Genomic DNA, 16,515 nt, shown 5'->3' on the forward strand with positions numbered 1-16,515 from the left:
TAAAATCACCAATAGACTGCTGTTATCATGCAGCGTTTAGTGTTTGGCTAGTCTATATAGATATGTTTTCTAAACATTAGAGCTGTCCGCGATTTGAATATGATTGCTGCAAAGCTACTATTTTCATAATTCACAGGCTTTAAATACCAATATAGTCACTAAACTCAGAAACTCAAACTCATGAGAACTCAGTTGTTACAGACCTAAGAAACATGGAAATAACACTAATGGCGCAGCAGGTAGATCTTGCACAGTCTCTTCATGGCCAGTAGATGGCAGAGGGGAATAAAAGTAGCCTATGCATGATCTGTATCCAGGCCACTGCACTGAATGCTAGATGATGAATATAAATATTACAACCACAACCACCTCCCTGATAAGTCTGAGAAGGTCGAAATATTGCCTGCTAAAATGTTTTGGCTCAAGATATTTGGCTATATTCCACATTCCAAAATAACAACCAGAAATTGCATTGGCCTGTATGTGGTTGCAGGTTAGATTGCCGACAGGACTCTGTTGAATTATGACTGTAACCCATTCCTATCAGCGTTCTTCTGTTGTCAGTAGGTTATGCAGTGACTTTGGTGAAATTGCTATTACACTGATAGTGTGCAGTCTACAGATCGCTTGCATTTCTGCACAGCTTGGTAAACTTCGATGATGTATCAACATTTGAGGAATTGCGTTGGCCCGCCTTTATGGAACACCCCCAGAATACTTTGACTTTCTCCCATTTTTATTGGCTACTCTGAACAGTGATGTTTGCATAATATCCTGGGATACATTTTGATTGGATACCGTTACGCCAGTCAAAATGGTTGCTATTCGCTATGGTAGGTTGTCAACTGAGGGGTTTGGTTACTATTGCCGCTGCAATGAAAATATCAGCAGAGGAGGATGCGAGTGGGTGCAGTTTATTAATTAGCAACATTTGAGTAAGTATCTATATTTGTTTTTCTGTGAAGTTGTTTCGGTTGCTGTTATGCTGGTTATTCATATCATGATTAGACTCTTGCAAAACTCCACATTTTTATTTGGACCAGAATGTCGTGAACAGTTGTAGAACTAACCAAGCTAGGATACCGTATCAATAAGGTAACAACACAGCGTTTATGGTCCACTAGCTGTTTTTACAGAGAAAGAGAAAATAGTTTGTAATAGTCAACTAACATGCAGAGGGGTTTGATGGATAATATTTGTTAACGTTTAGTTGCGAGCGAGTGAATAGGGGTGTTAAACTGTTCCCAAAATGAATGCGGTGCGCAGAAGTCACATCTGTAGCCTACAGTTGGCAGTGGGCTATCTGAGAAAGGCTATCATAGAATTGCAGTTATAGTTTTTTCGTAATGCCTCTACCTGTGAAACGATATAGATAATGTCTAATGACATTAATTAGCTGGATTCCTAAAACAGCAGCCTATCCCTCCCTGTCATAACGGGTTCGTTACATACCCCCACACACTCACTCAGACACAGACACAGACGCACAGACAAACACACACTGATGTGGAACATAAGAACCACGAATAATTGATACTGCGTATCCATATTTCCGTTCTTAGAGCAGTAAGAGACTATCCTATAGAAGTGATGCACTTCATGTAATATTGTGTTGATGTTTATAGAAGATAGCCAAATGAATCGTCGTTGCTGTACTCTTAAGTTTCTCCCTCTCAGTACATTTTTCCAGTCTGTAATTGTCTTTAACACCTACGCATCTGAGCAGATTGCGTCGACTATGAAAATATTGTGTGGCGAGGATATCTTTTTGGTGCCAGAGAAATACAGCATTTGCCCTCATATTTCATGACATGCCACAATGGACATGTTTAAGTGTTGTTCAGGAGGTGGGGAGTGGGAGGATTTGTCTCTAGCAACAGGGTCCTTGCCTTGTCTTACAGATAAAAAGAAGCTGGGGGTGTGATGTGTTACAACATGGTGCAAACACCCCTCCAGAGTTAGGTTACAGACTAGAATCTTTCCACATGCTTATAGGACCTTCTAAAATAAAAGCACAATATCTTCTTCACCTCTCAGATAACCGGTTTGCATTCCTTCATGCTAGATCCTGTTATGTACGACAGAGGAACGATCCATAGGACATTAAGATTTTTAGACTGCTCTGACATTTGCTCCATTATTGCTTGAAATGACACGTGTTTTGCAAAACCACTGACAAACAGTTGCCCTGCATTTAACATGTCCACTGAGACCAGTTGCATGGTCTGGCACTGACACAAGTAGGTGAGGATTTAACTTGATTTCCTCATGAAGTCATGTTAAAGTGGTCTGTTTTCACTCAGGCTATTTTGATAATCCAGTGGAAATTTGGCAATTCCTCTGCACCATAATTTGTCATTATGAAATGTGTACCCCTTTACTGATGCGAACTGGCAAAGAACATTTTGAGAAATAGCCTACCTTGCCTAATAAAATTGGCATATACTTGCCAGATTCAATATTGCTGTCAAATGAAAGGGGCTTTCAGAATCCAATTAATTTTGAGCTCGTCCAAAGCAAAATGGCCATGTTATAAGAGCAGCACTTTGACATTTCTCTGAACCTCGTAATATATCATTAACTAAGCCTTTGTTTTCTCTCATTCTGTTTGCTTTCTCTCTCTCTCTCTCTCTCTCTCTCACACTCTCTTGGGAAAAACAGGTCTTTATGTAGTCCATAGTGGTCAAAATAAATGGCTACAAGAGAATGTTTAGGTGTTGTTGCTGTGAGCATCTGAATGCTACCAACGGTTCATTACCACACATGATTCATCCTGTTGTTTGACGCAGAGTGTTCTGATCATGACGGTTAACTGCACTGTTCTCTCAGAGTCTTCCTGCGTTCATTATTGCAGTCTTCCTGAAGTAGTTTCTAACAAGTGTGTTGAAAGTAGAGCGCTGGTCATCTTCTCTAAAAATGTGAATGGTTCTCCAGTGGTCTCAGGCCATACAGGTGTGCGTGTGCCTGCAAAATATGACTGTTGCTTGCTACACTTGAGAGCGTTGCTGAGTAGTGCTTTTTTGGGGGGGGGGCTAACAACAAGATGACATCATTACAACTGTCTTTGTATGACTCACTTTGAGTAATGGACCTCTGACTGTTTCCTCTCGTAGAATTTTAAAAGTTTGCCTTTGCTGCCCTGTTTGTGTTTGTTTTGGTTTTGGTATGCTGACTTTGAAGGTAATGTCATGCCTTTGCCTAGTGCAGAGAACGATGATTGATGATCTTTTTACTCAATATCTCAAGCAGAATGTATTTTAATGTTTTTTTTTTTCTGTGATGAATTCAGTGCAAGAGCTGTCATCTACCAATTATTCTAAATGCATCTCATTAGCACAAAACACTAATCTCTTGTATGTTAACCTTGAAAAGTGGGCTTTTATAGGAAGAAAACAGAAAGTGTTTTCAATTTACCTCTTTTCATCTCTTTGTGGATGCCTGCCTGGAATGTATGCAATCAAATTACATCCGGCAGCTGGTCATTGTTCTCCAAATCCTTTTAACAATTAGATACAATTAAGTGCCTGTTGCCAGCAGCTCATTCTCTGCAAATTGATAGCACAAAGTAATTCACAGAACTAGTCTGGTTTGGACTGTAAACTGAATCGACAAAATGGATCCATGAAAATAGCTGGCTCTGAAGAGGTTCAATGAAACGGCACAAACTCGCTTCATAATGAAATGGACATTCACGATTGGCTGGTGCTTTTTCTGTCTTTGTGGAGGTAATCCAAGTGGCATTCCACCGGGCTGCATGATGAGCATATCTCCACTGCGGTCCCCTGCTGCAGAATCTCGACATGTCTGCTCAGATTAATATAGCCATCAAGCACACACTCTTCATCAAGATGCATGTGTTTGTCAGCTAGACAATTTGCTACCAATTTTCCCCTTGCTCACATCATGCAGCTGTTATTCACTCTGACAGATTGGAAGCCACATGTTTGAGGAGGCTCTGTAGGAATGGGCCCTACCTCATTTGTTGATGAGCGGATGCTGGTCAGCAAACAAGTGAAATAATTTACACAGTGATATGACAATCGTCATGCTGATCTCTCATTGTACACATGAAAAACTTGTATGTTTTCAGCTCACTGCTAACTAACCGCCGATTTTGCACTGGTTAGTAACTAAGTAGTTTTACACTTGGATCACTATAGGATCACACTTTGAAAGAACATAATTCCATATTTTATAATTCCATTCTCACCCCCACATTGAAGGTCATTGAATTGACCCAATAAATCGGTACAGTCTATATTCAACTGTGCTCACTCTATCGGCCTGACCTTCCATCACTGCCCCTGTCCGAATCAGCTTCTTCCGTGCCATCCTTGGCTTTTGCCTCCAGGCCACTGCAGCCCATTGCGTGTCCAGACAGTTTGCACAGGTCCACTGAGGAGATGGCCATGTCAGTCAGGCTGGCTAAACAGAGGATGGCAGAGAACAGATCGCTAGGGCCCAGTCTTAGCCACCTGCCTGCCCTGCCTATTTCAAACAGGCTTTTGTCCAGGCGGGAGACTACTCTGATGAACTTGACAACTGCAGTCCTCAGCTCACAACTGCTGCATTCATTGCTCATATCTCTTTGCTGTTGGTTCTGTGCCCAGAGACATTAAAAGATGTTGTGGACCGATTTATTGGTTCATAATCAGTAACAGAAGATGTGAGTCATCTTGTTTGGGCGTGGTTATATTTTCCTCGCAGTTGTTCATTTTTGTGGAGGTGGAGGAAGAACTGTTTGTGTGTGTGTGTGTGTGTGTGTGTGTGTGTGTGTGTGTTGTTTATGCAGGTTTTTCTCCATCTCGATCAGACTGAGAAGTGACGAAATAGCGAGAGGGACACCACAGAGTGTGTTCATGATGTGATGACAGGTTTAAGTCATGTGTGAAACAGCCTGAAACAGTGGGCTGAGGTGGGTGGGAACATCAGGATGACTCAGTTGTCTTAGAATGTGCATTATAAAGAAGGATAGAAGAGAGTCTAGTGTCTGTGGTAGGCCACAGCATGCTACCCACTAGTCTGTCAGACTTTGATATGTAAATAAATATTATTTTAGTCAGAAATGATTTATCCTCTCCAGTTTGTCCACCAGTGAGTGGAAAACAAATATCTGTTTAATTGAATGTAAGACATTAAATTAAAGTTTTACATTCTGAAATGTAAATTCAACTCAGGGTTGAGTTGAATCACATACAGTGGACAATGGAATGCTATATGTCCTCATGGTGTTGCTAAATATTCAAGCTTATAATGGCTCACCATGTTAGATTAGTAGTTTGCCAGAGCTTATAGTTTGCCCCAAGGCGCGAAGCTGTTGGTAGGCAGCGTGACTTCAAGACATGTTGCGCTTTTTCAATAATACAGCAGCATTTGCCTTGGGGAAGAAACTGAAGAAAGGACCATACGGTTCAGATCTGTTTGATATTCTGAACAGCATGGTATATGGACATTATATTTGAGCTGCATTATACATTTTTGTGAACTCCATTCAGTTTTAGCTTATAGTCTATTCGGTCAACTCTTTAAAAAAAAAAAAACAACTTGATAATCATTTCTAGCAATATATTTTGTATTGGAAATAGTGGGTGCTGATGCCTCATTATGACCATCCTCTTGGAGTCTTATCCACTTTTTACTGCAGAATTGCAAAGATGTTGCAAGGACTTTCAATTCACATGGTTCACATTGTGCTGTGTGGCATGCCATTAGAAAGAGCGCACCCTACATTCTTGAGTACTCTCATTGTATGCTGTCCATTACAATGCTCCATCTCTGAAATGGAGTGTCATATCTGGCCAGGAAAAAATATTCCCTTTTTCCAGTAGAAATGGGACCAGCTAATTTTAAGACATAATGACATTGAGATATCAAATAACATTGATTTGACCTGCATGCATGCACCAATCCATTGTTTTCATGATTTATGAATAAAAGGATATAAAGGCATTGGATGGCGTGTCACAAATGGAATTTGAATTTGATTAAGATGCCTGGGAAAGATTGTTTTTTTTCCCCTCTTTAAAGCTCTTATTATCATAGGCCACGGTGGCAGACGTTGGCTGCATATGTCATCGGAAGGGGGAAGCTAAACACAAACTGCCAGCCATTAAAACACTTCCCACCATGTGTATTGGAAGTGGGAGCACCAATTCTGCAAATTCTGTGGTATTTTAGTGAGCACAGCGAGGCTCTCTCTGCAGATTGCTGGAAAATCAGTTAATGAGCCAGGAACAGTTTGGATTCCAGTAGAGAATGCAAATGGGGGAGTAGAGACAGAGAGAAAGACAGAAGGGTGGATATAGGGAGAGAGAGAGAGAGAGTGAAAGACACAGAGAAAGAAAGAGAAAAAGCTGTATAGATGGGGGAATTAATCAAAGGAAACAGCCTGTTCCAAAATGTACTCATCAAACAACATAGCATGTAGGCCTATTACTTCCATCTCTAGGCTGATCTGTTTAGAAAGCCACTGATAGATTGTTTGTTGTGTACGTAAGCATAGCACAAGCTGTAGTACGACACAAGTCCTCGGTTTACTGGGACTGCATCATCATGCTTGTATCTCTGCATGTGCTCCAGATGGCTCCCATGGGATGTGCTCACTGCTCACCTGCGTCCACCCCCGCCGCTGTTCAAAGTGCCTCCATCGATCAGCTGTGTTTCACCACAGTGTCAGCCATCACACGCAGCTGCATTCTCTGTTCGCTCTGGCTTGTTTACAACAACCACAAGTTAATTTTAGAGCTGCAGCTTTTTTTTTGCATTCATGCTGATTAGCTAGCCCCATGGCTGCATGGGATATGGGAGGAGGAGGAGGTGGAGGAGGGAGGTCTTGGAGACTTGGTGGCAGATAGGTGAAGATGGAGTGTGGTGCATGCATAGGTTTACTCTGTGTGAGATCAGATACGCATTGGGTTGCAGGTGAGATCAGACACATCTCTGGATAAACTTGTTTATGGCAAGAAATGCTTTGGGTGCTGAGAAACATGTTTTTCATGCATATTTCCATATTTCACGAGACAGGATCTACACGTTAAGTTTCTTTTGCACTAGCAGCAGTAGTATATGAAGGTATTTATTGGGAAAAAAACAGTGTGATGGTTGTGCAACTATTAGTTATGACGAATCTTGAGAATGTGTGGATGTCTGAAGTGTAGATGTTTGGCCTGTAAATAGGTTAGTGTGTGGAGATGTTTAAAAATATGCAGAGGTCCCAAGATAGAGCTTTGGGGAACACCATTGCATAACAGACTTTTGAATAGCTAAGAAGACAACAAAAGTCAGTGCTTGGAAATAGTGGGTGCTGATGCCTCATTATGACCATCCTCTTGGAGTCTTATCCACTTTTTACTGCAGAATTGCAAAGATGTTGCAAGGACTTTCAATTCACATTGTTCACATTGTGCTGTGTGGCATGCCATTAGAAAGAGCGCACCCTACATTCTTGAGTACTCTCATTGTAAGCTGTCCATTACAATGCTCCATCTCTGAAATGGAGTGTCATATCTGGCCAGTCAACAGTCAACAAAAGTCAGTGCTTGAAAATGGATTGGCAAGCCCTCATTCCAGTTCTGCTTGGGGCTATTCAATGTGTGGTTCCTGGGTATTTTGCATAGACACTTTCAGTGTATTTCCACTAGAAATGTAAATGTAAAATAAAAAAAAAACGTCAAATTTTATTGTATGTTTTGCTTTTTGTCTAGCCGATGGTGGGTGCCTGTGGGGAAAATGTGGCGTGTGTCAAGTCCTACACCCTCTGGATCACTCCCAGGACCATGCGCTGGGCCGCCCCATGACCTGCTGTAACCAGGCTCCGTCTCCACTATCTCCCCACTAACAAGCTTGCACCCCTGTGGCCTTTCAACTCCAGGAAGTCTCCTGCCATCGGTGATGTGATGAATAAATTTGAAGTCCTTGGAATCGTGGGTGAAGGTAGGCTTTTCTTACCTTTTTTGCCCCATAGACTCCATAGAATTCTTTTTTGAGGCCTGCTCATCAGTCTTCAGGTGCAAGCATTGTGAAAGTCACCTGTCTCCTGAAAAGATGTGTGTCTATTGCGAAGAAAAACCTGCCAGAGAATTTTGAGATTCCTGTGTCACTAGCGGTGCTGGCTTCACCCCCCCCCCCCCTCCACCTTCACCATGACTACTGTCTTTACATTTTACATGAGGCTGAAGAGGGAAATGTCAGGGGATAATGCTATTTATACACCTCGATTCATCTAACCTTTCCTAGTTCTCCAACACCAGTCATATAGGGAAAGGTTCCCGTATACTCCACTACATTGTGGAGCCCTCCTATGGTTATTTTTATTGCCTGCTATATTTAAAAAGTGTAGATTACTTTATCAATTACAATTACCATGGTTTAATGCCACCTGGGTTCAGCAAGTAGCTAAAAACAGGTACACTGTGTACAGTCTCATGTCTTCATTTACCTGCAGCAAAAGCGTGCCGTGCAGTGTTAAAAAATATGCTGTATGTGTGTGGGTGTGTATTTGTATGTGTATGTGTTTGTGTGAACAGGAAGAAGAATGCAGCCATACACTCCTATTCCAATGAGCATCATGCTGGCCACATATTAGCCTCTTTCAGTTCACTGCCTTGTCACACAGCATTATTCACTTCTCTGCCATTTCACACCGTATTTATTTTAATCAACTACCTGGATGATGCTTTGAGGCACATCATGTTCCCAACTTTAAAGAGATTTCCGCCCTCCCATGTCAGAAAAGTGAACCATCGCTGCATAGTCGCTGCCTTCAAACATGCAACTTTAATTTGTAACGCACAACCTAATCTAGCTCTGCAGTCCACTCTCATCGCATCACACACAGTCCCCTAGTCCCTTAACACACAAACACACACACAAACACACAGACACGCACATAAATGCACAAACGAGAGAACACATTATTCTTTTCTGTCTTCCCCTGCTATATCTCTGAGCTGCCACTAATAAACCTGTTTTCTCCCATCTGTTGGCAAAGTAAATTATCTACAGGTGTGTAAGCCCTCTTGGCTTTCTCATGGCTGGTGGTTCTTGTATAACCATAGTTGCTGATAGTTTTGAGTTATGTGTCTGTGTGCTTCTTGGCTGAAATCGAGGACAAAAGGACGGTCCTCACTGGCACCCTCTTAATCGCTCTTCTCTCGACCATTTCCATGAAGCCTCTCTGCACAGTGGGGAAATAGCAGCCACACTGACAAGGACATAGCTCATCTTTTCAGGCATTTTGCATTCACACCAGCTGCAGCGGTCCATGGGTTTGTGGTTATTGGCAGGGTGAAAAAAATACTTCACCACTGCACAGAAAAGGGAACAGACGTACCAGTAAAATCCCCCCCCCCCCAGTCTTAGCTCACACAGTGCCAAAAGAACATGGCGGTAACCCTGCGTCAGAGGCTGGGCTGCTATGAGATCAGTATCCGTCAGTCTAACCCAAATATCCTGTAGGGCTGGAGAGTGCCACCGTGACGCTCCTCTGTGGCTAATTGAAGGAAGTAAAGTGGCAGAGTGCTGTGGGGTAATCAGGCCACCCTGCCAGCTCCCCAGCCCCAGTTTGCCACCTCCACCACCCCAAGGCCACTGCCACCTCCCATCCATGCCCGGCCAGTCACAGTGGTGCTCAGAGTCTGGGCTGCTAATGGCCAGGGAGTCAGCCCAGCCCCTCCCCTTTCCACCTAATACTGTTTAACTGCGAAATTATCATTGGGCTTTTTCATGCTGCATTGAGCCGGCGAGAGGATGAGCGATCCAATCAAACACTGGGTGGCTCATAGCAGGAGATGGTCACTTCACTTTGTGTGTGTGTGTGTGTGTGTTTTTGTTCGTGTTATTTGGTGTGTGTGAAACAGTGTTTTTCTATTGTGTGTGCATGTGTCTCCCCGTCTCTCTCTCTCTCTTTCTCTCTCTCTCTCTTTCTCCCTCTCTCTCTCTCTTTGTATGTGTGTGTATTTTAAGTGTACATTTTATACATGTGAGGGTTTTTTGCGTGTATGCACATGTAGGTGAGGGAGAGTTTATATTCTCTGTAGTCTGTGTGTGTGTGTGTGTGTGTGTGTGTGTGTGTGTGTGTGTGTGTGTGTGTGTGTGTGTGTGTGTGTGTGTGCGTGTGTGTGCATGCGTGTCTGAGTGCCCCACTTGTGGGACGTGATGGCTAGTTTGGTTTTGTGGCCCAGGCTGGGGTCAATCAATTATTTGGGTTGAATGGAGTGGAGAGAAAATCTCCAACTGGAGCATGATGGAGGAGCAGTGTGTCCATGATGGAGGAGCAGTGTGTCCTGGTAGGGGCTGGGTGCATCCTGCTACCTTAATAACACTCTGAGCAGCTTTTTTATTATTATTTGGGACAGAGAAAGATTGTTTTTAGAGCATAATCAACCTGCCTCTTTGGAGCTTTAGTCCACCAAAAATGTATGTTACGCATTGTGTAATTGACAGCATTCAGCTATTGTAAAGGCCCATTGAGACACCAACCATTGAAGATGACACATTTCTCATTTATCATGTAATTTCATTGCATTCAATCTTACAATGCAACCACAAAGCCCATGTTCTCACGGCATAACAAGAGAATTAAGTTCGCCTGTTGAATAGTTATATACAGCACCTGTCTGATTTGCCTGTGTCGTCTTTTATCATTGAGTGAACATTGCCCATCAGGTTGAGTGGGTGGAAATGTTCCCTTGAGCGCACATTAGAGATCAGTCTGTACCTGTAGACCTGCAGCACAATTCCACACATGACCTCATTTCCATATACGGTTTGAACATTCTGGAATTATCTCACTCTTAAGAGGACGTTAAGATGGTTGTTTATGCTGAAGTAGAATCTCTTGGCTTTTAATTGAAGAATAATCCTTTGAAGATGAAGGGCACTTCTTTGACTTCTACTCTATAACTACTTATATCTGAAGCCAAGTTCACATACCCAAGACTGGAAAGGTCCAAGACCCCGCCACCCCAACACACACACACACACACACACACACACACACACACACACACACACACACACACACACACACCACCATATCCACACAACTTTCTCTGACCCAAACACCCTAGGGGTATTTGGAGAGCTCATCTCTTGAGCTTTCAGATGTGCAGCGCTGATTTGCCGATTTTTTTCTGGAGAGGCTTGGGAGGAGGAAGAGCTGCTCTCCAGAAAGCCGGGGGGTCCCCAGGGGCCGAGTTTCACACTAGAGCTGATGGCAATCGGAGCCACCGCCAGACCCTGCCATCGCCTGCTGAGTGCCCCAGTTAGACTCGCGGCCCCTGCCACCTAGTTAAACCCCCTCCACCCCATTCTCCCACCCACACACACACGCTCCAAGAATCATGTTTTATTTCGCACTCCACTGAGCTAGAGCCACGGCCTCAGCTGCCTCTCACCGGCCTGTGTGTGTTAAGCCGCTATCTCACTGCATCTGATGCAATTAAGCATGTCTAGGCTATTGATTTGTTCCACAACCTATAAAAAGACAATTACTGACTGATGCGTTAATTGACACGACTCCTATTTGCTTGCACAGGTGTTTGATTGACCAGCTAATAAGGTGCCATGTCCATTTGTCATCATTAATCTCCCTGTCATTTCCCTCAACAGCAGTTTAAGCCAATTGCAATATTTAATTGTGCAAAGCACTTCATAATTTCAGATTAGGTATCCCATAGGCCTGTGCATAGTTTGGCTGATCAAAACAGATCAGCTCCCTCCCTTCATCCTTTATGGATGAAGCAAAGATATACCATCGTTGGATTTAGAAGCCGAGGAATGTTTATATTTGTACAATTGAATTCACCTGATTATGCCTCACTCCATGGCTGAACTCGAGAGGGCTGAATTTCCCGACTCCGGTTGCCTTTGCAGTGGGCGCCGAGACGGGCAAGCTCATATGTATTCCTTCCTGCACCTCTCGACAGACGGCTCGGCGACAGTCGCTTACAACAAATTCCCCTTAATGCCGTCCTATTTGTCTGAATGTCAGATTTGTCAATGAAGGTGACACCATTCCAACGTTTAAATCAGCCCCGCAAGTCATCATCTCCATCCGCAGATTGCCATTCACTCACATATTATCACAAAATGAAATGAAGGAGGACAAAAGGAAAGCACTAGCCTGGGAACACCCAGACCTTCACAATTGTACAATTGGGTGTGGGTCTGGAAAAGGTTCATTGATTTACGACTTCCAGCAGGGACATAACTAGCAGTGAAATTAAACTTAAATTGGTACATTAAGCTCTTACCAAATCGTTTCAAAATTGTAACAATCTTGTAAACCAAGGTTTTAAATGCAGTTGTTTACTCAGTTCCAAAGAAAAACACGTCCATGCCGGATTAGTGATTTGCATGCCCATGTTTTAGGGACATTAGAAATGAGCTTCAATGGCCTTTTGGCTAGATATACCTGCAAAGCAAATCCCAAATTTGCCGAAAGGTCGTAGGTCGGTAATCCCAGGCTAGGAAAACACAGTGAATGTGTGAAGTGTTATTTCTACCCCCACCCCACCGCACCCCCTCCCCTTCAAAAAAGAGACATGTTAATAATTGAGCTTGCTCATTGTACATGCTGCTCTCTCCGTGTTAATGGGAGAGAACAGCAGCCCTCTGTCAAATTCTACAAGACATCATTTGCATGGAAAATATAGAATGATTATAGGAAGTGTGATGGGATTGCTGATGGCTTTATCTGCTCTTCTCTACTTCACACGTCCACAGGAGCCTATGGTGTAGTCCTGAAGTGTCGACACAAGGTAAGAAAATGTTCCTTTTTCCAGTCACAACACTAAAAGAATCTTTTGTACTATACTAGTGTATATTTCCAATTTAAACATTGTTTGAAGATATTTTCTTGGACTACTGATAAAACTGCAATGATCAATGAAGAAGTGTTTGGAGACCTATTAAAGGTGCTCTAAGTGATGCCACGTGTTTTTTAGGCTAAAACATTTTATGTCACTTACTGCAAACATCACCTAACAAACCGCTAGCTGTCTGTGTCCTGAATACACTGTAAAAAAACGCAATCTCTGTGGACAGCCCAGGCTCCAAAAACGGCAACAAAAACAACTTGGGCAAACCTAGCCCATAAAAACATAGCAAACTGTTCCAGCAAATCACAGACGAGATGCGCGTTTAGCGAGAGTTTCAATTGCACGGGAGCAGCACGGGAGGGAGGGGGAGGAAGTAGCGAGCTAGCTCTCTGTTTTGTTTAAAAGTCAGCAGAAGTGACGTTACCCAGCATCGCTTAGAGCACCTTTAAGGAAAGACTGAATGTAAATATTGCAACAGTTCTTAAGAGGGTGCTTTATCCTATGTAATGTGAGGAATAGTCATATCACCCTATACACTCTGGAATACGTGTTTAACAGAATTAGTTAAAGCCATTTGGAGTTGTGTACATGACGACCTTTCACTTAATCAACGGAGGAAGTTCTCTTTTAAAGTTCAAAGCCGACGCTGTGAATCATGCATGGGGGGCATTTAGATTAACCAGGGTGAGGGACCCGCCTGTATTTTTGCTGATAGAAGCATATGGGTGAGAGCTCCTTAATCCTGCAAGAGCTGAATTTAGACCAGCGGGGGGAGGTTTAGCTATCTATCAGCCATGTAAATATGATGCTCCAGGATTCCAATTAATTAAAGCTGGATTTGGCATCTGATGGGAGTTTAAGACAGGGCTGAGTCATTAGTTTGTTTGCGTTTAATTATACTGCTCTGATGTCACAGAGGAAATGTGCAGTATTTTTTTTTTCTCGCGGCGAGAGTGTTGGGTGAGCAGTGTAGCTGAGTGTCACATAATGGTGTCCTCTGTCTTCTGTGCTGTACCATAGTGGGTAGTTCTTCCAGGAAGTGTGATGTCTGAGGTTTTTTTTTTGGCTCGAGATGGACAATCTGAAAATCCTGCTGTCTACTTCTCTGGCTTGTCACCAACAACCAAGAGAAAATAAAATGGGATTGCGTTCAACCTAGACGTAGTCAGTGCATCCTAATACATGATAACAGAAGCCCTTTGAAGGGAGGACCAAAATAGCATATTTTTGTTTGCTTAATTTATTCATTATTTAATTTACTAAATATGTGAAGCTTTGGTGTTACATTACTGAATGTCTGCCTCACAATCTCCCCACTATTTCCATGTGAAAGGGACATATTGCATGTGAGGGGGGAACATGAATACAGCAGATGTTCATGTGAACGTGTGGCCAGAACTCGCCTCCATCACTGTTGGGTTCCAGACTGGGCGCCAAAATAAGCAGCTCTAGAGTCAGGGCCCATTGTCATCACCGGGGAAACAGCACAAGGCCATTATGACATGCCACGTTGAATGTAGCACAAGGAAATGTATTTCACTTACACAAAGGATTCCATTCTAACCTGTAATGTATTAGGGCTGAGATTGACAGGTAATCTGTCGCCCAAAACCTTGAGGCTTATGAATACAATTTAGGATCTCCGCCGCTCACAGGTCTCTGACATGCACAGATCCGGCTCCTGCAGAGCCACTTTTGTGCTGATGGGTGAGCTGCCCACTCGTTTCTCCACCTCCTCCCTCTCCCTCTCTACTTCTCTTTCTCTCTCTCTCTCTCTCTCTCTCTCTCTCTCTCTCTCTCTTTCCCCAAATTTGAAGGATGGCCACGCACTGAGCGATTTATTTAGATTCCACCACATCACCAGACGTGACTTCTAGTGTCACCCTCCACCCTCCATCCCCCCTGTCCGTCCTACCCTACTCTCCTGTAGACCAGGGCAGATGGTCACTCTATTTCAGGGCAAGGCCAACACGCATTCCACCTCCTCCTGTTCGCCACGCTGGCTGTAGTGGAGGAACGTGTGGTGATAGTCCCCCACCCCCCCACCCCCCCATGAGATGCCTGTGACGTGTGTGTGTCAGTCTTTTGGCTCTCAAGCAATGTTGCTCCTTGTGCCAGGAGAGGAACCTCGTCCCCCAAGCCCCTCACACAGTGCAACATCATGTAAAAGCATTGGTTTACTCACAACCCAAACAAGCAAATCCTACGACCTCGAGTGTCCTTCACCTGCCTGCAGTGGCAGGCCGACATCAATCAATCAGCTTATCGACCAGCCAGGGAGAAAACTCAAATGGAGGTCAATAGGTTTTATTGGTGGGTCATGACTCTCAAACTGACAAACAACTCCCGCTGTGTTTGTTGATGGCCTAATATCATCTATCGATCGAGTTCCATGAATCTCGCTCACCAAAGGGCAGTGGGGTGACTACGTCTGGCGCGGGGCCAAGGCCAACGAACAGGGCCGCTTTGTCAGTGTCATTTACTTTTGAAAGACATTGAGATAATCAACTGTGTGTGCCCTCTCGGTAAGGACACTGCATAGGATTTGGTGACGTGTCGATGTGTTCTGTACAGAGCCATTGTATGGATGGCGTTCAAATTGAAAGGGTGTGTTTTCATAGTGCTGACTTCTGCTTCTTTTGTTCACTAAGTTGCACTAAGTGCACAAACTTAGTGTACAAACTGTGACTATTTGCCCATAGTAAGTCATCTACCGATAGCAAACCACAGTTTGTTCATCCATAGTAAACCAGCAAAACATCTCATGAAATGTATATTCACACAAGTCTCCCATCACTGTTGGAAAACAACTTGTGTAAACAGGCCCTCGGCAGAGTACAGTACTGTTGTTTGCGACACCAGTGTCCCAGGACATTAGGCTCAGCAGTAGGGTTTTCCATTGAGTTTTATATGCTTCTTTATGTGCAATCCTCATGGCTGGGAAAAAAAACAACAAAAACAAGCTGCTTTTGTTACTTTAAAAAAGTGCCATAAAATGTCTGGCTAGTCATGGCGCAGCACAAGTCTCCAGAATAAGGGGTCTGTGGCAGCTTATAAGTATAGTATAGTATATATACTCTTTTGATCCCATGAGGTAAATTTGGTCTCTGCATTTATCCCAATCTGTGAATTAGTGAAACACACTGCACACACAGAGAGGTGAAGCACACACTAATCCCGGCGCAGTGAGCTGTCTGCAACAACAGCGGCGCTCGGGGAGCAGTGAGGGGTTAGGTGCCTTGCTCAAGGGCACTTCAGCTGTGGCCAGCTGGTCAGGGTTCGAACCGGCAGCCCTCCGGTTACAAGTCCGAAGTGCTAACCTTTAGGCCACGGCTGCCCACAGCTTGTCGACAACGGGAAAAAATAATTCTGAGGCCTACATTCCCAGCTCGACAAGATACATGATCTATATTTAATACCCTGGTCCCTTTTGTTGGTCCATTTAAAATGAAACACTGTTCCCTTGTCTTGAGAGCTTCCCAAAGTGAATAATGATGTAGCCTATTCCTCCAAAGACCAGCTCACTTTTTCCTAAGATATTAATGGAATAATAGCATCAGCAAAAGGTCACGTTCAATCTACTTTGTCAAATCGAAGAGAAAAAAACAGGGAAAGTGAAGAAAAAAGAAAATATATTATATGGCTTATTAAGTATGTTTTGCATCTTTGCTGTATAAGCAATGTTGTTACCACT

The 16,515-nt window shown here is 43.4% G+C and overlaps 1 protein-coding gene across 2 annotated transcripts in view; it reads left to right on the forward strand.

Annotated features, from left to right (window-relative positions):
* The first annotated feature begins 852 nt into the window (after positions 1-852).
* LOC121724978 (cyclin-dependent kinase-like 5) overlaps positions 853-16,515 on the forward strand; it is a 55,782-nt gene continuing 40,119 nt past the window's right edge. For both annotated transcript variants that reach the window (XM_042111998.1, XM_042111999.1), the window contains exons 1-3: positions 853-935; positions 7,704-7,932; positions 12,727-12,761. In XM_042111998.1, the coding sequence (XP_041967932.1) occupies positions 7,896-7,932; positions 12,727-12,761 (72 nt within the window). In that variant the 5' untranslated portion in view covers positions 853-935; positions 7,704-7,895. The remainder of the gene's footprint in view (positions 936-7,703; positions 7,933-12,726; positions 12,762-16,515) is intronic.

This window comes from Alosa sapidissima, chromosome 12, assembly GCF_018492685.1.
Source record: "Alosa sapidissima isolate fAloSap1 chromosome 12, fAloSap1.pri, whole genome shotgun sequence".
In the NCBI taxonomy this organism is placed as follows: Eukaryota; Metazoa; Chordata; class Actinopteri; order Clupeiformes; family Clupeidae; genus Alosa; species Alosa sapidissima.